Source organism: Oncorhynchus keta, chromosome 20 (genome assembly GCF_023373465.1).
Source record: "Oncorhynchus keta strain PuntledgeMale-10-30-2019 chromosome 20, Oket_V2, whole genome shotgun sequence".
Lineage (NCBI taxonomy): Eukaryota > Metazoa > Chordata > Actinopteri > Salmoniformes > Salmonidae > Oncorhynchus > Oncorhynchus keta.
In genome coordinates, this window is record NC_068440.1 from 28,261,560 (window position 1) to 28,286,453 (window position 24,894).

General features: G+C 42.5%; 1 protein-coding gene across 3 annotated transcripts in view; it reads right to left on the bottom strand.

The window, feature by feature from the left end:
* The window catches only part of rftn1a (raftlin, lipid raft linker 1a), a 57,802-nt gene that overhangs the window by 29,510 nt on the left and 3,398 nt on the right, over positions 1-24,894 (bottom strand). For 2 of the 3 annotated variants that reach the window (XM_052472559.1, XM_052472557.1), the window contains exon 2: positions 14,756-14,945. In XM_052472559.1, the coding sequence (XP_052328519.1) occupies positions 14,756-14,903 (148 nt within the window). In that variant the 5' untranslated portion in view covers positions 14,904-14,945. The remainder of the gene's footprint in view (positions 1-14,755; positions 14,946-24,894) is intronic. The other variant, XM_052472558.1, reaches the window with a different exon arrangement.

Sequence of the window (24,894 nt, forward strand, 5' to 3'; positions counted from 1 at the left end):
GAACACAATGGAGAGAGTGGAGCCATCAGGACACAATGGAGAGAGAGGAGCCATCAGAACACAATGGAGAGAGAGAGGAGCCATCAGAACACAATGGAGAGAGTGGAGCCATCAGAACACAATGGAGAGAGAGGAGCCATCAGGACACAATGGATAGAGAGAGGAGCCATCAGAACACAATGGAGAGAGAGGAGCCATCAGAACACAATGGAGAGAGAGGAGCCATCAGAACACAATGGAGAGAGAGATGAGCCATCAGGACACAATGGATAGAGAGAGGAGCCATCAGGACACAATGGATAGAGTGGAGCCATCAGAACACAATGGAGAGAGAGAGGAGCCATCAGGACACAATGAGAGAGAGGAGCCATCAGGACACAATGGAGAGAGAGAGGAGACATCAGGACACAATGGAGAAAGAGGGGCCATCAGAACACAATGGATAGAGAGAGAGTAGCCATCAGAGCACAATGAGAGAGAGAGGAGCCATCAGAACACAATGGAGAGAGAGAGGAGCCATCAGGACACAATGGAGAGAGAGAGGAGCCATCAGAACACAATGGAGAGAGAGAGGAGCCATCAGAACACAATGGAGAGAGAGGAGCCATCAGGACACAATGGAGAGAGAGGAGCCATCAGAACACAATGGAGAGAGAGAGGAGCCATCAGGACACAATGGAGAGAGAGGAGCCATCAGGACACAATGGAGAGAGAGAGGAGCCATCAGGACACAATGGAGAGAGAGAGGAGCCATCAGAACACAATGGAGAGAGAGAGGAGCCATCAGAACACAATGGAGAGAGAGAGGAGCCATCAGGACACAATGGAGAGAGAGAGGAGCCATCAGGACACAATGGAGAGAGAGAGGAGCCATCAGGACACAATGGAGAGAGAGGAGCCATCAGGACACAATGGAGAGAGAGAGGAGCCATCAGAACACAATGGAGAGAGAGAGGAGCCATCAGAACACAATGGAGAGAGTGGAGCCATCAGAACACAATGGAGAGAGAGGAGCCATCAGAACACAATGGAGAGAGAGAGGAGCCATCAGAACACAATGGAGAGAGAGAGGAGCCATCAGAACACAATGGAGAGAGAGAGTAGCCATCAGAACACAATGGAGAGAGAGAGTAGCCATCAGAACACAATGGAGAGAGAGAGGAGCCATCAGAACACAATGGAGAGAGAGAGGAGCCATCAGGACACAATGGAGAGAGAGAGGAGCCATCAGAACACAATGGAGAGAGAGAGGAGCCATCAGAACACAATGGAGAGAGAGGAGCCATCAGAACACAATGGAGAGAGAGGAGCCATCAGAACACAATGGAGAGAGTGGAGCCATCAGAACACAATGGAGAGAGAGTAGCCATCAGAACACAATGGAGAGAGAGAGGAGCCATCAGAACACAATGGAGAGAGAGAGGAGCCATCAGGACACAATGGAGAGAGAGGAGCCATCAGAACACAATGGAGAGAGAGAGGAGCCATCAAGACACAATGGAGAGAGAGAAGAGCTAATTAGAACACAATAGAGAGAGAGAGGAGCCAATTAGAACACAATAGAGAGAGAGAGGAGCCAATTAGAACACAATGGAGAGAGAGAGGAGCCATCAGAACACAATGGAGAGAGAGAGTAGCCATCAGAACACAATGGAGAGAGAGAGGAGCCATCAGAACACAATAGAGAGAGAGAGGAGACATCAGACACAATGGAGAGAGAGAGGAGCCATCAGAACACAATGGAGAGAGAGAGTAGCCATCAGAACACAATGGAGAGAGAGAGGAGCCATCAGAACACAATAGAGAGAGAGAGGAGCCATCAGGACACAATGGAGAGAGAGAGGAGCCATCAGAACACAATGGAGAGAGAGAGTAGCCATCAGAACACAATGGAGAGAGAGGAGCCATCAGAACACAATGGAGAGAGAGGAGCCATCAGAACACAATGGAGAGAGAGGAGCCATCAGAACACAATGGAGAGAGAGGAGCCATCAGAACACAATGGAGAGAGAGGAGCCATCAGGACACAATGGAGAGAGAGAGGAGCCATCAGAACACAATGGAGAGAGAGAGTAGCCATCAGAACACAATGGAGAGAGAGGAGCCATCAGAACACAATGGAGAGAGAGGAGCCATCAAGACACAATGGAGAGAGAGAGGAGCCAATTAGAACACAACAGAGACAGCCATGGTATATCAGACCATATACCATATTTTTACTGCTCTAATTACGTTGGTAACCAGTTTATAATAGCAATAAGGCACCTCGGGGGTTTGGGGTATATGGCCAATATACCACGGCTAAGGGCTGTGTTGCATTATGCATAATATACCATGAGATGCATTTTATTCTGAACAAATATATAAACGCAACATGCAACAATTTCTATGATTTTACTGAGTTAAGGTTCATTTTAGGAAATCATTCAATTGAAATAAATTCATTAGGCTCTAATCTATGGATTTCACATGGTCAGGGGTGCACATAAGCCCAGCCACTTGGGAGCAAAGCCCAGACAATCACAATTTGTTTTCCCCCACAAAAGAGCTGTATTACAGACAGAAATACTCCTCCGTTTAATCAGCTGTCCGGGTGGCTGGTCTCAGTATATGACTACAGTATGTCTGAGTGTATGGAATTTGTGCGTGTTTGAGGTGTGTGTGTGTGTGTGTGTGTGTGTGTGTGTGTGTGTGTGCGTGCGTGCGTATTGAGATGTGTGTGTGTATTGATGTGTGTGTGTAATTAGGTGTGTCCCCATGTGTGTGTGTAATTAGGTGTACGCGTGCTGTTTGAGGTGACATTTGCCCCAGTATTGATGTGTGTGTGTAATTAGGTATGTGTGTGTGTGTATTGAGGTGTGTGTGTGTAGCCTGTCTGTATGCTTGTCATCCTCTCCCATTCCATCTCATTTGCATGGGCCTGGAGAGACACTAGGCTGAATAAATTAACTGAGCTACACAAATATGTGTTAGCCATCTCATTCTCAATCTGTTCCCCAGATCATCATCTGGCCTGTTCTTTCCCACCACACACACACACACACACACACACACACACACACACACACACACACACACACACACACACACACACACACACACACACACACACACACACACACACACACACACACACACACGTCAGTGGAGGTATGGGGAGGACAGCACAGAATAATGTCTGGAACGGAGCAAATGGAATGGCATCAAACACATGGAAACCATATGTTTAATGTTGTTGATACCTTTCCACTTATTCCACTTCAGCCATTACCACGAGCCCATCCTCCCCAATTAAGGTGCCACCAACCTCCTGTGATACCAGTGTTAATGTACAAGCATGCACACACACACACACACACACACACATCTACACACACTTTGCCACACATACTCATCACATGGAAACAAGCGTTTTTTCTAACATTAAAATCTCATACTAAAACACTGAATGTATAGGGATTCATCCCACCTCCCCTCTCTTCATTCTCTCCCTCTGGTCATAATAACAGCTGGAGATGGATACAATATGATTGTGTCACTAAACAGTCATTTAGGCATCATTATCTTAACACTCCTATTACACTAACCAGCAAGACATACACAACATATTTGGGTAATTCCCCCCTGCAGTGAAATAGGGAAGGGGAAGGGAGGAGTCATTTCATTTATACGTTTACCACATTGGCTTTAAGAGGGCTATCATTCCGCTCTGCCATGAGAACACTCTCTGGAAGTTTACAATGCCAGGTTCTGCCAGTGGGAATTTTGGATACCCACTCCTCTTGACTCCGTATGTCTTGACCGGTGGGACAGACAGAGGGATGGAGGAAGGTGAAATTTACGGTCCAGGTGTTAATCAGCACTTCACCATTAAGAACCGCTGTACTCCAGAATGGGAATATTGAATTCTGGAATCAGAATTATGAGCTATCAAGGTTCTCCAAATAGAACCTTGAGCTCCCAACGCTCCTGTAATCCTGACTGGTGAGGATCTGTGTGTGTCAAGAGTAAGTGGGTGGTGGGGATGATTACTCCCTCCCCAGGACATATTATACCTCCTTGACATTTCCCCAGTATCTTTTAATGACTAGCAGAGTGGAGCAGAGACATACGTGCCAAACACTGACTATAAAATAATACTCTACTGAAAGCATAGAGTTTCCCACCACTGAGGTATGAGACACACAGACACACACAACGCTGAGGTATGAGACACACAGACACACACAACGCTGAGGTATGAGACACACAGACACACACAACGCTGAGGTATGAGACACACAGACACACACAACACTGAGGTATGAGACACACAGACACACACAACGCTGAGGTATGAGACACACAGACACACACAACGCTGAGGTATGAGACACACAGACACACACAACACTGAGGTATGAGACACACAGACACACACAACACTGAGGTATGAGGAAAGAGCCTGTGGGTTAGACTGCTGTTGGTCAGGGTCGTAACACACAGGATGCATCCCAAATTACACCCTATTCCCTACATACAGCACTACTTTTGACCAGTACCCATATTTCCCTGTATTTTTTATTTGACCTTTATTTATCGAGGCAAGTTAGTTAAGAACAAATTCTTATTTTCAATGACGGCCTAGGAACAGTGGGTAAACTGCCTTGTTCAGGGGCAGAACGACAGATTTGTACCTTGTCAGCTTGGGGATTTGATCTTGCAACCTTTCGGTTACTAGTCCAACGCTCTAACCACTAGGCTCTAACCACTAGGCTCTAACCACTAGGCTCTAACCACTAGGCTCTAACCACTAGGCTCTAACCACTAGGCTACCTGCCGCCATATGTTGGAAATATGGTGCAATGTGGGAGACAGACAATCTGTGGGGGTCGGAGTTTGGAGCATTCGTAGTACAGGAAATGCTTGACTAAGTGCACCGAGTTCGGATGAACTGACTGAAAACACCCCAAGACATTTCTGTAGTCTAGAGAGGAGAATATTGCTCGGTCTGAATACTGACTACACCAGTCACGTTTCAAATTCTATCAGTAAACCTCTTCATGCGTTTTCCACAGAGCTTAATATTAACACCTTACACACATTTTGATAGATTCACACAACACATGCAATCTCCTAAATCACTCATTTTGATACCTCAATACATCATCTGTTTTGATAGCTCAATATATGTGTGTTTTGATAGCTCAGTATATAATGTGTTTTGAAAGCTACATTCAACAAACAATCTGAATAGCTGAATACATCAAACTTTGGCAGCTATATGCATCTTGGTCCCTGGCACATATGGGCGCACACAAAAGATCCACACCGCCTGAAGTTCCTATTCTGACTGACCTGCTTTATAGCCTTCATGGTCGTCACCAGTCAGAATAAGAACTTGTGTTTCTTTCTCTACAGTGTCTCTAAAACTCAGCAGCTGACTTCAGAGCCCCAATGTGTCAGTTGAGGAGAGAAGCTTTAGTCACTGTGATCACACCTGACTCATTTTCCCACCCTCACTCTCCTCCTCTCTCTCCTTTTCTAACACATTTTCGCGCCCACTCTTTTTCTCCTTCTTTAATGGCCTCTCCCTCCATTTACTCACTCATATAAATGCAATATGCAACAACTTCAAAGATTTTACTGAGCTACATTTCATAAAAGAAAAATCAGTCAATTTAAATAAATGAATTTCTATGCTTTTCACATTACTGGGAATACAGATACCTTAAAAAAAGAAAGTAGTGGATCAGAAAATCAGTCAGTATCTGGTGTGACCACCATTTGCCTCATACAGTGCGACACATCTCCTTCGCATAGAGTTGATCAGGCTGTTGATTGTGGCCTGTGGAATATTGACCCACTCCTCTTCAATGGCTGTGCGAAAGTTGCTGGATATTGGCAGGACCTGGAACACACTGTCGTACACGTTAATCCAGAGCATCCCAAACATGCTCAATGGCGGACATGTCTGGTGAATACGCTGGACATGGAAGAACTAGGACATTTTCAGGCTCCAGAAATGATGTACAGATCCTTTTGACCTGGGGCCATGTATTATCATGCTGAAACATGAGGTAATGGCGATGGTGAATGGCACGACAATGGGGCCTCAGGTTCTCGTCATGGTATCTATGTGCATTCAAATTGCCATTGATAAAATGCAATTGTGTTCATTGTCCATAGCTTGTGCCTGCCCATACCATAACCCCACAACCACGGGGCACTCTGTTCACAATATGAACATCAGCAAACTGCTCGCCCACACGATGCCATACACATGGTCTGCGGTTGTGATGCCGGTTGGATGTACTTCCAAATTTTTGTTCATTGATGTTGGAGATGGCTTATGGTAAAGAGATGAACATTCAATTATCTGGCAACAGGTCTGTTGGAACTTCCTGCAGTCAACATGCAAATTGCACACTCCCTCAAAACTTGAGACATCTGTGGCACTGTGTTGTGTAACAAAACTGTTCATTTTAGAGCGGCCTTTTATTGTCCCAGGCATAAGGTTCACCTGTGTAATGATCATGCTGTTTAATCAGCTTCTTGATATGCCACACCTGTCTGGTGGATGGATTATCTTGGCAAATGAGAAATGCTTAATAACAGGGATGTGAACAAATTTGTCCACAACATTTGAGAGAAATAAGCTTTTTGTGCACATGGAAAATCTCTGTGATCTTTTATTTCAGCTCATGAAACATGGGACCAACACTTTACATGTTTCATTTATATTTTTGTTCATTGTATACATGCATGCATTCATGCATACATACATACAGAAAGTATTCATACCCTTTGTCTTATTGTACATTTAGTTGTGTTACAGCCTGAATTCAACATTCACCCCTCTACACACAATACACCATAACGACAAAGTGAAAACGTGTTTTTAGAAATCTTAGCAAATTTATTGAAAATGAAATACATAATTCTCATTTAGATAGGTATTCAGACCCCTAAGTCAATACTTTGTAGAAGCATCTTTGGCAGCGATTACAGATATGAGACTTTCCACACATAGATTGTGCAACATTTGCCCATTATTCTTTTCAGAATTCTTCAAGCTTTGTCAAATTGGTTGTTGATGATTGCTAGACAACCATTTTTAGGTCTTGCCATATATTTTCAAGTAGATTTAAGTCAAAACTATACCTCTGCCACTTAGGAACATTCACTGTCCAGTGTAGATTTGGCCTTGTGTATTAGGTTATTGTTAGGTTATTGTCCCGCTGAAAGGTGTCTGGTGGAAAGCAGACTGAACAAGGTTTTCCTCAAGGATTTTGCCTGTGATTAGCTCCATTCCATTTCTTTTTTATCCTGAAAAACTCCCCAGTCCTTAAAATTAAAATCAAATCCATAACACAGTGGCAGTCGCTGCCGTTTAAGATGAGGGAGGACAATCATTTTTTTATGAGCATGGCCTTATTTCTGGATGACTGTCATTCATATTGGGGCGGCAGGTAGCCTAGTGGCTAGAGTGCTGGGCCAGAAACCGAAAGGTTGCTAGACTGAATCCCCAAGCTGACAAGGTGAGAATCTGTTGTTCTGCCCCTGAACAAGGCAGTTAGCCCACTGTTCCTAGGCCATCATTTTAAATAAGAATTTGTTCTTAACTGACTTGCCTAGTTAAATAAAGGTTAAATGAAAAAATAAATATCTATTCCAGTCACCCAGCTCAATGTAACTTTGACAGGTTTAGGCTACTACATGATACTCAAATTGTTCCTATACCCATCATGAGGTTGCAACAACCTATGAATGAAAGTTTACAACGTAGGTGCATAGGTCGAGAGAACATTTGTAGTAATCAAGGTGACAGAAAATGACACATTCAATACTACATTGCACACTTTTGCCTGCATCTAGCTGATCTAGGGTGCAGTCAATAGTCCAGCGTTTCCCAAACTCTGTCCTGTGGACCTCAAGGGGTGCACACTTAGTTTTTGCCATAGCACTACACAGCTGATTCAAATAATCAAGGCTTCATGATTAGTTGACTATTTGAATCAGCTGTGTAGTGCTTTGAAGAAGAAAAAAAAACAAATGTACCCCATGGGGTCCCCGGGACAGAGTTTGGGAAACCCTGCATTAGTCCAACAATTACAAACAATAGTTTCTATTGGACAAATTCAGGTATGTTTATACCCATTCTGTTCTGTTTGCTTCTGTTTAAAATCCAATGGAATCGGTGGAATGAATACCCCCCTGATCACACGCAAACATAGTTCCCTTTCATTGCAGCCACATACAAACAGCATGATCACTTTGTTCATTTAACAATTCCTTCTAGCATCTACGCGCTCTCCTTCTCTCACCTTTTCCCTTCGCTTGTGGACTTCAGTGGACAACACAATTGTGACCAGGCAAAAAAACTTTCCAAGTCAAACCGTCATATCATAATCTCTACACACAGCCTACATCATTGTCAACATAGTTACTAGAATTAACCAGCTAGTAAACCTGCTACAATTATGCAGTACAGTGTACAGTCAGCAAGCAGTTTAGCAGTTATACCGGCAGTTATACCGGCAGTGGAGGCTCCTCTGAGGATCCTCCACTGCCATAAGATGATGCAGCCACCACTACGCTTGAACATATGGAAAGTGGTACTCAGTAATGTGTTGTATTGGATTTGCTACAAACCAAACGGAAAAGACACGCTGCTGTGAAGCGTTCATTCATTTATACGGGTAAGAGTCAAGTTACATTTTCAGATATTATACGTTTCTAAACTTGTCAAAAAGTTGTTTTCATTGCAAGTTAAAGTGTACTGTTAGCTAGGTCGCAAACGTTAGCTTGCTGGCTCCCTAGCCAACGTTATGTATGCATTAATGATCTGTGTAGTAATATTATTAGTATCTCAGAAAGACATTTGCATTGCTAGTTATAGCCTAATGTCAGCTAGCTAGTTAACATTGAACTGATTTAGTTAGCTTTTTAGCATGTCTAGAAAATAGTGACCCATTCAATTAGTTAGATGTGGCTAGGGGGTAGTTAAAACATTTCCTTCACATGACCTATCGATTTAGACAAGTGTATCTGGGTAATCTAATAATTCTAAAATATGTTTTATCTGGACACATCCTAGTTTTGATATTGCTGTAATACAAATATGAAGTAACCATTTCACTGTAGCATTTAAACCTTTTGTATCCTGTGCATATCAACATATCAGCTTTGATTCTATTTCACATAGTGTGTGTTTACCAGACACGGCGATGTGAAGAACAACATGACCTGCACCAAAGTCAGATTAGGATATGGGCCAAGGATTCAATAAAGTGTATTTTTACCTGTTTTTCCTTATTGTAGGCGACTACTTTCACCACTTTTAGTCTAGAAATCTTTGGTTGTTTACTACACTACCTTACTCACTCTGTTTAGCACATGTAACATATACGTTTTGCAAATTCATAAAATATTGTCAGTTTTGAATATTCAAACATAATACGAATTGTAATTAGTAACATATCATACTAAACGGAGAGTCTCGGATTTACGTACAGAATATTCCGAAATGCTCTGAAATCAGGTTGCAGAGATTGGGTGTATTGATACACCATCCAAAGTGTATTTCATAACTTCAACATGCTCAAAGGTATGTTTATTGTCTGTTTATTTTTTCACTCATCTATCAATAGGTGCCCTTCTTTGCGAGGCATTGGAAAACCTCCCTGGTCTTTGTGATTGAATCACAAAGGGACCTTACAGATAATTGTATGTGTGGGGTACAGAGATGAGGTAGTCATTCAAAATTCATGTTAAACACTATTATTGCACACAGAGTGAGTCAAGGCAACTTCTTTTTATTTAACGTTTATTTAACTAGGCAAGTCAGTTAAGAACAAATTCTTATTTACAATGACGGCCTACCCCGGCCAAACCCGGACGATGCAGGGCCAATTATATGCCGTCCTATGGGACTCCCAATCACGGCCGGTTGTGATACAGTTTGGAACCAGGGTCTGTAGTGACTTATTATTATGGTACTTGCATATTTTACTCCTGAACTTACAGTTGAAGTCGTAGGTTTACATACACCTTAGCCAAATACATTTCAACTCAGTTTTTCACAATTCCTGACATTTAATCCTAGTAAAAATTCCCTGTCTTAGGTCAGTTAGGATCACCACTTTATTTTAAGAATGTGAAATGTCAGAATAATAGTAGAGAGAATAATTTATTTCAGCTTTTATTTCTTTCATCACATTCCCAGTGGGTCAGAGGTTTACATACACTCAATTAGTATTTGGTAGCAATTGCCTTTAAATTGTTTAACTTGGGTCAAACGCTTCGGGTAGCCTTCCATAAGCTTCCCACAATAAGTTGGGTGAATTTTGGCCCATTCCTCATGACAGAGCTGGTGTAACTAAGTCAGGTTTGTAGGCCTCCTTGTTCACACACGCTTTTTAAGTTCTGCCCACAAATTATCTATAGGATCGAGGTCAGGGCTTTGTGATGGCCACTCCAAAACCTTGACTTTGTTGTCCTTAAGCCATTTTGCCACAAATTTGGAAGTATGCTTGAGGTCATTGTCCATTTGGAAGACCCATTTGCGACCAAGCTGTAACTTCCTGACTGATGTCTTGAGAGGTTGCTTCAATATATCCACATAATTTTCCTTTCGTCATGCCATCTATTGTCTGAAGTGCACCAGTCCCTCCTGCAGCAAAGCATCCCCACAAGATGATGCTGCCACCCTCATGCTTCATGGTTGGGATGGTGTTCTTCGGCTTGCAAGCATTCCCCTTTTTCCTCCAAACATAACGATGGTCATTATGGCCAAACAGTTGTATTTTTGTTTCATCAGACCAGAGGACATTTGTCCAAAAGGTACAATCTTTGTCCCCATGTGCAGTTGCAAACCGTAGTCTGGCTTTTTTTAATGGCGGTTTTGGAGCAGTGCCTTCTTCCTTGCTGAGCGGCCTTTCAGGTTGTCGATATAGGACTTGTTTACCTGTGGATATATATACTTTTGTACCTGTTTCCTCCAGCATCTTCACAAGGTCCTTTGCTGTTGTTCTGGGATTGATTTGCACTTTTTGCACCAAAGTACGTTCATCTCTAGGAGACAGAACGCGTCTCCTTCCTGAGCAGTATGACGGCTGCTTGGTCCCATGGTGTTTATACTTGCGTACTATTGTTTGTACAGATGAACATGGTACCTTCAGCCATTTGGAAATTGCTCCCAAGGATGAACCAGACTTGTGGAGGTCTACATTTTTTTTCTGAGGTCTTGGCTGATTTCTTTTGATTTTCCCATGATGTCAAGCAAAGAGGCACTGAGTTTGAAGGTAGACCTTGAAATACATCCACGAGTACACCTCCAATTGACTCAAATGATGTCAATTAGCCTATCAGAAGCTTCTAAAGCATGACGTAATTTTCGGGAATTTTCCAAGCTGTTTAAAAGGCACAGACCCACTGGAATTATGATACAGTGAATTATAAGTGAAATAATCTGTCTGTAAACAATTGTTCGAAAAATTACTTGTGTCATGCACAAAGTAGATGTCCTAACCAACTTGCCAAAACTATAGTTTGTTAACAAGAAATGTGTGGAGTGGTTGAAAAATGAGTTTTAATGAGTCCAACCTAAGTGTATGTAATCTTCCGACTTCAACTGTATTTAGGCTTGCCATAACAAAGGGATTAAATACTTATTGACTACAGACATTTGAGCTTGGATTTTTAAAATTAATTTGTGAACATTTCTAAAAACATAATTCCACTTTGAATTTATAAGGGTATTGTGCGTAGGGCAAAGTAAAAATAATCACAATTGAATCACTTTTAAATTCAGACTGTAACACAACAAAATGTGGAAAAAGACAAGGGGTGTGAATACTTTCTGAAGGCAATATAAATATATAAACAGTACCAGTCAAAGTTTGGGAACACCTACTCATTCATAGGTTTTTCTTTAGTTTTTACTATTTCTACATTGTAGAATAATAGTGAAGACATCAAAACTATGAAATGTAGTAACCATAAAAAGTGTTAGACAAATCAAAATATATTTTATATTTGAGATTCTTCAAAGTAGCCACCCTTTGCCTTAATGACAGCTTTGGTACACTCTTATTACCTTCCAGTTGACACATGTTATTGATCAGAAGGCTTTGAAAAAGGGGAGCCGCCAGTTGTCCATCCCTGCTCTATGCCTGGAAGGAGAACAGGTTCAATCCAAAGCCAAGCCCATGTATCTGAGTGAATTAACAACTGTGACTAGATATAGTCTCTGAATGGAAATGAGTAGACAGACATGGTTATTTATTTGTCATTACTGTGTGGGAGTGATGAAGTCACAGAGGGAGAAATAATATTATTAATGAAAATTAAATTGAATTAAAGCGTAAATATGACCGTGGGTTCTCTTCAATGTCAGCCTGAGAGACAGACCGATTCCTCACTGGACACATGCACACACAAACACTGTTTCTCTCACACACACACACACCACATCTTTGTCTCATACACACATGCGTCTACACACACAAATCCCATTGCTGGGAATGAAGTCTCAATCTTCACAAACAATCAGATAATCCTTCACTCGCTCTCTTGGTCTCTCTCCATGACACACACAAAAATATGTACACACACACAAAAACAATACTGAGTATCTTCCTTTATCCCCTCAGCAGAGCACTGCTATGCAGACATAAGGAGCTCATGTGGCATCAAGGAATTTACCATATAAATGACCTGCCTGTCTGTCTAGAGACAAGATGACAATACTCCCTAGCCTGAAATCTATTGTGTGTGTGTGTGTGTGCGCACTAAAGTGAGGTTGAGTGTATGCATTTCGCTACACCACAAGCATTTCACTACACCCGCAATAACATCTGCTAAACACGTGTATGTGACCAATACATTTGATTTGATGAGTTGAGTTATTTTTGATGTGTGTGCACGCATTTGCATCTACAGTACAGCATGGGCATGTGTGCTACTCTAAGCTGGCTCCCATCCATCTCATGATAAGCTTAACAGAAATGGAGGAGGCTGAATTCAGAGCTGTTGTCTGGATGGTCATGACTTCCTCTGCTAGAGTTCCAAATGGTGCCCTAGTCCTTTTATAGTGCACTATAAAAAGCAACCTAGTTCATGTTGTATATGGAATAGGGTGCCATTTGGGGTGCAACCACTGTCTGTATTGGGCTGGCTGCTGAATGTTCTGCGTATGTAGCAAATTCAACAACTGACTGACTCAACTTCCTGCATCCATTCCTAAATAGAGTGTGAGGGAAAGTTCATTTTAACATGGACAAAGTGAGGTTTAAAAATCCAGAAACATCTCCCTTTATCACACTCTCCCTCTCTCCCCAACTCTCTCTTTTCACTCTCTCTGCACAATCTCTTCTGTTCTGTCACAATAGCAGAATTAGTATATTTAGAACCCAGCAGCTCATGGGACTTCTCATCAAACACTCCCAAAACACTGCTGCGCAAAACACACACACAAAGACACACACACTTCATTCCCTAAACACTGTGCAAAACATCAACTACAGTACTCTCTCATCTTCCTCTCATTTTCAGAGGTAGGAAGGGGGCGTGGATTAGTCTGAACTGTACAGCTGAATCTTTGGTACTGTGGGATGCCTACTCACACAGAGATTATCTTGAAATATACACCCTGGTTACAAACCTTGGTCTTGAAGAGCTACAGAATTCCAAATTAGACTTCTAGCCACACATACAGTGGGGTCTGAAATTATTGACGCCCTTGATAAAGATGAGCAAAAATTACCGTATAAAATAATTCAAATACCGAGCTATATTGTATGCTAAAAAAATGGGATATTATATTATTTTATACTAGTACATTTCCTCAGAGAAAGACGGGTCATCATTCTAAATAAGAATTTGTTCTGTATAAATAAAGGTGAAATTAAGTATTACTTTTTTCTCCTGAAAAGGTAGGAGTCAAAATTATTTTAAATACCTTTAATTACCTCACCACGTGAGGATAAAGACACAGATGTTTTTTCTGTTTTATGAGATTGGAGAACACATTGGGAGGGATCTTAGACCATTCCTCCATACAGAATCTTTCCAGATCCTTGATATCCTTAGTCTGCTCTTATGGACGGCCCTCTTCAATTCAAACCACAGGTTTTCAATGGGGTTCCATTCCGGAGACAGACGGCCATTTTAAAATGTTGATTTTTTGACCAATTAACAATTTCTTTGTGAATTTTGATGTGTGCTTGGGGTTATTGTCTTGCAGGAAGACCCACTTGTGGCCAAGTTTCAGCCTCCTGGCAAAGGCAACCAGGTTGTTGGCTAAAATATCCAGGTACTGGGTAAAGTTAATGACGCCGTTGACCTTAACAAGGGCCCCAAGACCAGTGGAATCAAAATAGTCCCATAACATCAAAGATCCACCAACATATTTTACAGTAAGTATGAGGTTCTTTTCTGCTCATGCATTCTCATTTCGATACCAAACCGACCACTGGTCGCGTCGCCAAAGAGCTCTGTTTTCATGTCATTCAACAAAATGTAAACGCTTGGAGTTTGATAAATCTCATTGGCACATGGATTGGAATATACCAGTGCTTTGGTCAGGTGACATATAGATCTGGATAAATCAAATGGATTCCTGTCTAATCCTTTATGTTGACTAGGGGTTGAATTGGAATTCACTACTGGAGCTAGGCGTGTGTGTGTGTGTGTGTGTGTGTGTGTGTGTGTGTGTGTGTGTGTGCCTGTGCCTGTGCCTGTGCCTGTGCCTGTGCCTGTCAGTATTCCCTACCTTCCTTCCCCAGCAGGAAATCCAGAAAGTGGTAGGTGTAGGCCACGCCCACCTTGGTCTCCACCTGCGGTCGTCGGAGGGTGGAGTAGATCTTCCCGGGACTCTTCTCCTCCCCAGTCCTCCGCAGCTTAGGAAGCCTGCAGCCCATCCCTCTGCAGGGAGAAAGAGAGGAGGGAGAGATAGAGAGGAGCTAGATTGAAAGGAAGAGAGAAAGCCAGGTAAGAAAGAGAGGTGAAGAGAACGAGATGGAGAGAAAGAGTGGGAGAGAGAGCGAACGGAGAGAGATGGAGAGAGATGGGGTGAGAGAGGGAAGAGAAAAATAATTAGCATAAAGATAAACTTGTTTCTAAATATAAACCCGTCACAGGTGTTACATTATAGTATTAAACCCTGCCTCTGTCTGCCGTGAGAAACTATGGGGGATAATGTGTCACAACGCATACACAGCTCGCACACACACACAACCATGAACACGTACACACACCAATAATACAGGAATATGAATGTGTCAACCATTACATGGCTAGTGGCCTCAGATACGGGCATCGGCTAATCAAATCTGGGTGATTGGGAGCGACATGTTTGATCAGAATGAATTAAAGCAGAAATGAAACTCAGATTTCCTGCCCTGTCGACCATGACAACATTGGCACTGGAGGAGACGAGAGAAGGAAAGGAGGTGGAGAGGAGGGAAGGTAGGGAGGAGGAGGAGAGGAAAATAATGCAAAAAAATAAGGAACTAGGGAAGAGGAGAAGAGAGGAGATGAGAGTCAGAATGAAAAGGAGAGGAAATTGAGGAAGAGGAGAAGATGAGGGTCAGAATGAAAAGGAGAGGAAATTGAGGAAGAGGAGAAGAGAGGAGATGAGGGTCAGAATGAAAAGGAGAGGAAATTGAGGAAGAGGAGAAGAGAGGAGATGAGGGTCAGAATGAAAAGGAGAGGAAATTGAGGAAGAGGAGAAGAGAGGAGATGAGGGTCAGAATGAAAAGGAGAGGAAATTGAGGAAGAGGAGAAGAGAGGAGATGAGAGTCAGAATGAAAAGGAGAGGAAATTGAGGAAGAGGAGAAGAGAGGAGATGAGGGTCAGAATGAAAAGGAGAGGAAATTGAGGAAGAGGAGAAGAGAGGAGATGAGAGTCAGAATGAAAAGGAGAGGAAATTGAGGAAGAGGAGAAGAGAGGAGATGAGGGTCAGAATGAAAAGGAGAGGAAATTGAGGAAGAGGAGAAGAGAGGAGATGAGAGTCAGAATGAAAAGGAGAGGAAATTGAGGAAGAGGAGAAGAGAGGAGATGAGGGTCAGAATGAAAAGGAGAGGAAATTGAGGAAGAGGAGAAGAGAGGAGATGAGAGTCAGAATGAAAAGGAGAGGAAATTGAGGAAGAGGAGAAGAGAGGAGATGAGGGTCAGAATGAAAAGGAGAGGAAATTGAGGAAGAGGAGAAGAGAGGAGATGAGAGTCAGAATGAAAAGGAGAGGAAATTGAGGAAGAGGAGAAGAGAGGAGATGAGAGTCAGAATGAAAAGGAGAGGAAATTGAGGAAGAGGAGAAGAGAGGAGATGAGGGTCAGAATGAAAAGGAGAGGAAATTGAGGAAGAGGAGAAGAGAGGAGATGAGAGTCAGAATGAAAAGGAGAGGAAATTGAGGAAGAGGAGAAGAGAGGAGATGAGGGTCAGAATGAAAAGGAGAGGAAATTGAGGAAGAGGAGAAGAGAGGAGATGAGAGTAAGAATGAAAAGGAGAGGAAATTGAGGAAGAGGAGAAGATGAGGGTCAGAATGAAAAGGAGAGGAAATTGAGGAAGAGGAGAAGATGAGGGTCAGAATGAAAAGGAGAGGAAATTGAGGAAGAGGAGAAGAGAGGAGATGAGGGTCAGAATGAAAAGGAGAGGAAATTGAGGAAGAGGAGAAGAGAGGAGATGATGGTCAGAATGAAAAGGAGAGGAAATTGAGGAAGAGGAGAAGAGAGGAGATGAGAGTCAGAATGAAAAGGAGAGGAAATTGAGGAAGAGGAGAAGAGAGGAGATGAGGGTCAGAATGAAAAGGAGAGGAAATTGAGGAAGAGGAGAAGAGAGGAGATGAGAGTCAGAATGAAAAGGAGAGGAAATTGAGGAAGAGGAGAAGAGAGGAGATGAGAGTCAGAATGAAAAGGAGAGGAAATTGAGGAAGAGGAGAAGAGAGGAGATGAGGGTCAGAATGAAAAGGAGAGGAAATTGAGGAAGAGGAGAAGAGAGGAGATGAGAGTCAGAATGAAAAGGAGAGGAAATTGAGGAAGAGGAGAAGAGAGGAGATGAGGGTCAGAATGAAAAGGAGAGGAAATTGAGGAAGAGGAGAAGAGAGGAGATGAGAGTAAGAATGAAAAGGAGAGGAAATTGAGGAAGAGGAGAAGATGAGGGTCAGAATGAAAAGGAGAGGAAATTGAGGAAGAGGAGAAGATGAGGGTCAGAATGAAAAGGAGAGGAAATTGAGGAAGAGGAGAAGAGAGGAGATGAGGGTCAGAATGAAAAGGAGAGGAAATTGAGGAAGAGGAGAAGAGAGGAGATGAGGGTCAGAATGAAAAGGAGAGGAAATTGAGGAAGAGGAGAAGAGAGGAGATGAGGGTCAGAATGAAAAGGAGAGGAAATTGAGGAAGAGGAGAAGAGAGGAGATGAGGGTCAGAATGAAAAGGAGAGGAAATTGAGGAAGAGGAGAAGAGAGGAGATGAGGGTCAGAATGAAAAGGAGAGGAAATTGAGGAAGAGGAAAAAGAAAATGAGTTAAAGAAAGGATGCAAGGAAGTAAAGGAGGAGACAGGCGGAGGAGAGGAACAGAGTAAGAGAGGGTTTAGAAAGGAGGACAAGGGACATGGGGGTCTGTGGAAACGGGAGAGAAAAAGAGGAGAGGAAGAGGAGAGGAAGAGAGGAGCGCAGGATCCAGAAGTCAGTTGGGTGGAGTGGAGCGTCGTCAGGCTAATCCCTTGTGACAGTGTCGCTACGATATGACCGTCTCCGCGGTTACCGTTAAAATCCCTGTCAGATACGGCTGGTTAGAGCCGCAAGGAGAAGAAAGTGTGTGTGTGTTAATGTGTGTGTGTGTGGTTTAAGTCACACTGAGCCAACACAGCAATGTGTGTGACACCTGACTGTGTGTGTGTGTTAATGCACGTCTTTCTCAACGTGTGTGTGCGGTTTAAGTCACATTGAGCCGATACGGAAAGGTGTATGACAACTCTCAGGTGATGGGTGTGTGAGGGTAATGGGGACTTATGCAGCCAAGCCGGGTGTGTAAATGTGTGTGATCAGTGTGTATCATGACACCAAGTCTCTTTACGCCCACAGCAGCACAGACACAGACATTAACGAAACTAACGAGTCAAAGAGCCTGCATAGTCACAGTTTTACAACAAATAGCCTTTTTATTTTTTATTTCACCTTTATTTAACCAGGTAGGCTAGTTGAGAACAAGTTCTCATTTGCAACTGCGACCTGGCCAAGATAAAGCATAGCAGTGTGAACAGACAACACAGAGTTACACATGGAGTAAACAATTAACAAGTCAATAACACAGTAGAAAAAAAGGGGGAGTCTATATACAATGTGTGCAAAAGGCATGAGGAGGTAGGCGAATAATTACAATTTTGCAGATTAGCACTGGAGTGATAAATGATCAGATGGTCATGTACAGGAAGAGATATTGGTGTGCAAAAGAGCAGAAAAGTAAATAAATACAGTATAAAAACAGTATGGGAATGAGGTAGGTGAAAATGGGTGGGCTATTTACCAATAGACTATGTACAGCAGCAGCGATCGGTTAGCTGCTCAGATAGCTGATGTTTGAAGTTGGTGAGGGAGATAAAAGTCTCCAACTTCAGCGATTTTTGCAATTCGTTCCAGTCACAGACAGCAGAGTACTGGAACGAAAGGCGGCCAAATGAGGTGTTGGCTTTAGGGATGATCAGAGAGATACACCTGCTGGAGCGCGTGCTACGGATGGGTGTTGCCATCGTGACCAGTGAACTGAGATAAGGCGGAGCTTTACCTAGCATGGACTTGTAGATGACCTGGAGCCAGTGGGTCTGGCGACGAATATGTAGCGAGGGCCAGCCGACTAGAGCATACAAGTCGCAGTGGTGGGTGGTATAAGGTGCTTTAGTGACAAAACGGATGGCACTGTGATAGACTGCATCCAGTTTGCTGAGTAGAGTGTTGGAAGCCATTTTGTAGATGACATCGCCGAAGTCGAGGATCGGTAGGATAGTCAGTTTTACTAGGGTAAGCTTGGCGGCGTGAGTGAAGGAGGCTTTGTTGCGGAATAGAAAGCCGACTCTTGATTTGATTTTCGATTGGAGATGTTTGATATGAGTCTGGAAGGAGAGTTTGCAGTCGAGCCAGACACCTAGGTACTTATAGGTGTCCACATATTCAAGGTCGGAACCATCCAGGGTGGTGATGCTAGTCAGGCATGCGGGTGCAGGCAGCGATCAGTTGAAAAGCATGCATTTGGTTTTACTAGCGTTTAAGAGCAGTTGAGCCTAACTCACTGGTGGTGACGAAGTGTGTGTCTCCAGCAGAGAGTAACATGCTCTAAAAGTTAAAAACTTCCAATGAACAACATAATGGATGCGTTTATATAATTCACCTTCCCTCCCTCCAGATTGTGTTCTCTCCTTACTCATTCAGGTACATTCGTGGAGAACATGCCTTCAATTTCATTAACTATAAGAGGAAACTATGAGTGAGTGAGTGAGAGAAAGAGAGAGACAGAGAGACAGAGAGACAGAGAGACAGAGAGACAGAGAGAGCATAGACAGTAGGTATATATGTTGACAGTATGGGAGAGAATGAGGAGGGTGAGAGAAACCTCCAGACTCTCCAGTCAACAAGCATCATAGCACAGAGACAGGGGTCGTTTCAGCAAGCCAAGCCAAGCCACCATCTCAGATTGTTCTGAAATAGTTGATGTAGTTAGAAATAGATAAGTGTTACAGAAAAATTATTTTGCTGAAATATTTATCTAATGAATGCAGATATGCATCTGTTGGTCACAGATATTTTTTCTTTAAGTAGGGGCATGGATCAGAAAACCAGTCTGTATCTTGTGTTAACACCATTTGCCTCATGCATCTCCTTCTTGATCAGGCTGGTGATTGTGGCCTGTGGAATGTTGTCCCACTACCTCTTCAATGGCTGTGTGAAGTTGCTGGATATTGGCAGGAACTGGAACAGGCTGTCATTCATGTTGAACCAGAGCATCCTAAACATGCTCAATGGGTGACATGTCTGATGAGTATGCAGACCATGGAAGAGCTGGGACAGGAATTGTGTACAGATCCTTGTAACATGGGGATGTGAATTATCATGCTGAAACATTGAGGTGATGGAGGTGGATGAATGGCATGACAATGGGCCTCAGGATCTCATCACGGTATCATGTGCATTCTAAGTTCCATCGATAAAATGCAATTGTGTTTGTTGTTCGCAACTTATGCCCGCCCATACCATAACCCCACCATGGGGCACTTTGTTCACAACGTTGACATCGGCAAAACACTCTCCGAAAACAACGCTATCCACGCCATCTGGCCCATCTGCCCAGTACAGTTGAAACCAGGATTAATCTGTGAAGAGCACACTTCTCCAGAATTCCAGTGGCCATCGAAGGTGAGCATTTGCCCACTGAAGTCGGTTACGACGCCGAACTGCAGTCGGGTGAAATCAAATCAAATTTGATTTGTCACATACACATGGTTAGCAGATGTTAATGCGAGTGTAGCGAAATGCTTGTGCTTCTAGTTCCGTCAATGCAGTAATAACCAACGAGTAATCTAACCTAACAATTCCACAACTACTACCTTATACACACAAGTGTAAAGGGACAAAGAATATGTACATAAAGATATATGAATGAGTGATGGTACAGAACAGCATAGGCAAGATGCAGTAGATGGTATCGAGTACCGTATATACATATGAGAAATATAGGGTATGTAAACATAAAAGTGGCATAGTTTAAAGTGGCTAGTGGTACATGTATTACATAAAGATGCAGTAGATGATATAGAGTACAGTATATACATATACATATGAGATGAGTAATGTAGGGTATGTATACATTATATTAAGTGGCATTGTTTAAAGTGGCTAGTGAGACATTTTTTACATCAATTTCCATTATTAAAGTGGCTGGAGTTGAGTCAGTATGTTGGCAGCAGCCACTCAATGTTAGTGGTGGCTGTTTAACAGTCTGATGGCCTTGAGATAGAAGCTGTTTTTCAGTCTTTCGGTCCCTGCACCTGTACTGACCTCGCCTTCTGGATGATAGCGGGGTGAACAGGCAGTGGCTCGAGTGGTTGTTGTCCTTGATGATCTTTATGGCCTTCCTGTGACATCGGGTGGTGTAGATGTCCTGGAGGGCAGGTAGTTTGCCCCCGGTGATACGTTGTGCAAACCTCACTACCCTCTGGAGAGCCTTACGGTTGTGGGCGGAGCAGTTGCCGTACCAGGCATGGATACAGCCCGACAGGATGCTCTTGATTGTGCATCTGTAGAAGTTTGTGAGTGCTTTTGGTGACAAGCCAAATTTCTTCAGCCTCCTGAGGTTGAATAGGCGCTAATGAACCTTCTTCACAACGCTGTCTGTGTGGGTGGACCAATTCAGTTTGTCCGTGATGTGTACGCCGAGGAACTTAAGACCCTGGTGAGGACAACGAGCATGCAGATGACCTTCCCTGAGATGGTGTCTGACAGTTTGTGCAGAAATTCTTCGGTTGTGCAAACCTACAGTTTCATCAGCTGTCCAAGTGGCTGGTCTCAGACAATCCTGGCTGGTCTCAGACGAGGTGAAGAAGCTGGATGTGGAGGTCCTGGGCTGGCGTGGTTACACATGGTTTGTGGTTATGAGGCATTACTGCCAAATTCTCTAAAATGACATTGAGGCGGCTTATGGTAGATAAATTAACATTTAATTATCTGGCAACAGCTCTGTTGGACATTCCTGTAGTCAGCATGCCAATTGCACGTTCCCTCAAAACTTGAGACATCTGTGGCATTGTGCTGTTTGACAAAACTGCACATTTTAGCGTGGCCTTTTATTGACCCCCAGCACAAGATGCTCCTGTGTAATGATCATGCGGTTTAATTAGCTTCTTGATATGCCACACCTGTCAGGTGGATGGATTATCTTGGCAAAGGAAAAATGCTCACTAACAGGGATGTAAAGTAATTTTGTGCATATGGAACATTTCTGGGATCTTTATTTCAGCTCATAAAACATGGGACCAACACTACATGTTGGGTTTATCTTGTTGTTCAGTATATAAGTAACATCACTGAGTTACACAACCCATTTTTATACTTTAGGATGGTTTAGACATAAAGTGAAGAAAATGCTAATATAGTCACAATCAACTCGCATTGGCTTTGTGACGAAAATACTAAAAAGCCTTTGAAACAGTGGTCAGGTCAACAAAACCAAAGCATGGGGTGCTGTCATACCTGGTCCATAGCAGTGTTCATTTTGGCTCAAATCCTGGTCCAAGTGCTAAAGTCTGAGTCCACATTAACTCAAAATAAAGTTATTTACCCACTGAGATAGTGGCAAGAGGAATTTAGTCAATAAACTGAACAAAGTGTATCCTTAACAAATGGTTAATAGTCCGGTCCACAAGTAGCCTAGTTTTAGACCGGCCCGCAATATGTTTTAAGAATGTAAAATGCGGCACACCAACGCACAAAAAAAACATTTGCACCAGTATTATGTGTCATATCTTTGGAACTGTAATCTCTCAAGCCTTTTTCACTAAGAAAAAGAGGGAGACTTGGCTACTTTGTCTACAGAACCTGGCTATGAAATGCAGTAGGGAACGTGGGAAGGTTGGGCGAGGGAGGGAAAAACATGGCTAGACTGTTGTTATCCTATTAAACTCAAGACGGCTATTGTTTTTACATTCATGAAGCAGCTTGTGTTTCTTAACCAGGGTAGCTAACTAGAAGGTGACTGGTTAGCTATGGGGAAGCAAGCGAGTCACCTACTCGATGTGTATAATCGGAAGCGGAGCCTGTCTGCCCACACCCATCGCTTGCTCCCCGCAGCTCACCAGCTGATGTAGGGTGTGTGTGTGTCTCGGGTGTGGCGCGTCGTTCCCACTACCGAACAGAACTGTGCTGTGCATCTGTGCTGCTAATATAAATGTTATTCATATTATTATTTTAATATTTTATTAATAATATTATTCATATTATTAACAGTCCACTTAGTAGTCCGATTTTAGTTACAGAGAATTTTGTCTTGTCTCGTTTTAGTCAACTGAAATGAAAAATCTTATTCTCTGGATAAGAGCGTCTGCTAAATGACTTAAATGTAAATGTAAATGATTAAGTTATAGTTTTTTCTGGGTCTATTTAGTCAGTTATAGTCGTCATTTGAAACGGAAAAATAGGGTTGATGAAAATGTGTCACTATTTTTGTTGACAAAAGTAGCACTAGTCCATAGACCACGTACAGGGTAAGAAAACCAATATGTAATTTTGTAATATGGGTGAACTACCCCTTTAAAAATGTGGGTGATTCTAAGAAAGAAAAAAAGTTACTAGCAGGAACAGCACCATCTAGTGGTAAGAACGTGGTAATATCCGGATGTAGGAAGGGACATAAACCCAACAACTTCAATTACTAATTTCTCTGAACAGGGGAAAAAACGTCACCAAAATCACTGAGAATACATTCCATAGGATGAAGAAACAATACTCGGAGCCACAGCCCCATACTACATTCTTGATGTTGAGGTGGAATTGGCGTGGGGTGTGGTTCTGCGGTTGGCTTTTGACAATTTCTTTGAAGTCCAAATCGGATATTAGGTACAATATTTATAGACGGGTTAGCTGAGAATGTCACAAAAAACAATGCACATGCTTCAATGGGGCAGAAGGTCGTGTGTTGTGATTCTGGATGGCCAGATAGCTAGCAGCTATGACAATAAACTCCATGTGGGGAATCGTAAGTGGCTCGTTTCAGTTAGTTTTATCTTGTTCTTGATACCATGTCTTGTTTTGAGGTAATATAATATAATATAATATATGCCATTTAGCTGACACTTTTATCCAAAGCGACTTACAGTCATGTGTGCATACATTCTACGTATGGGTGGTCCCGGAGGTGTTTTGACTGATGTCACATCTATGCTAATTTAGCTAAAATCCACTAGGTAACTAACCAACAACTGTAACGATGTCTTTGAGAGACAAGTGCTCACTGTGCAATTTCATTTTTGCTTTCAATAAACATTGGAGACTAAATATAGTTTAGATGTTGTCAACGATCTAATGCAGCCCCCATCTGTTTTGCCCCATAGTTGTGCACACAAAGCTAAACAACCAACCACTCTATTTAATGTTACACAGTTGAAGTCTGAAGTTTACATACACCTTAGCCAAATTCAACTCAGTTTATTCACAATTCCTGACATTTAATCCTAGTAAACATTCCCTGTCTTAGGTCAGTTAGGATCACCACTTAATTTTAAGAATGTGAAATGTCAGAATAATACTAGAGAGAATGATTTATTTCAGATTTGATTTATTTCATCACATTCCCAGTGTGTCAGAAGTTTACATACACTCAGTTAGTATTTGATAACATTGCCTTTAAATTGTTTAACTTGAGTCAAACGTTTCAGGTAGCCTTCCACAACCTTCCCACTTCTGGAATTGTGATACAGTGAATTATAAGTGAAATAATCTGTCTGCAAACAATTGTTGGAAAAATTACTTGTGTCACTTACCAAAACTATAGTTTCTTAACATGACATTTATGGAGTGGTTGAAAAACAAGTTTTAATGACTCCAACCTAAGTGTATGTAAACTAAAGGCCACTCAGCAAGGAAGAAGCCACTGTTCCAAAACGGCCATAAAAAAAAAGCCAGACTACAGTTTGCAACTGCACATGGGGACAAATATCGTACTTTTTGGAGAAATGTCCTCTGGTCGGATGAAACAAAAATATAACTTTTTGGCCATAATGACCATCCTTATGTTTGGAGGAAAAAGGGGAAGGCTTGCAAGCCGAAGAACACTATCCCAACCATGAAGCACGTGGGTGGCAGCATCATGTTGTGGGGGAGGTGTTTTGCTGCAGGAGGGACTGGTGCACTTCACAAAATAGATGGCATCATGTG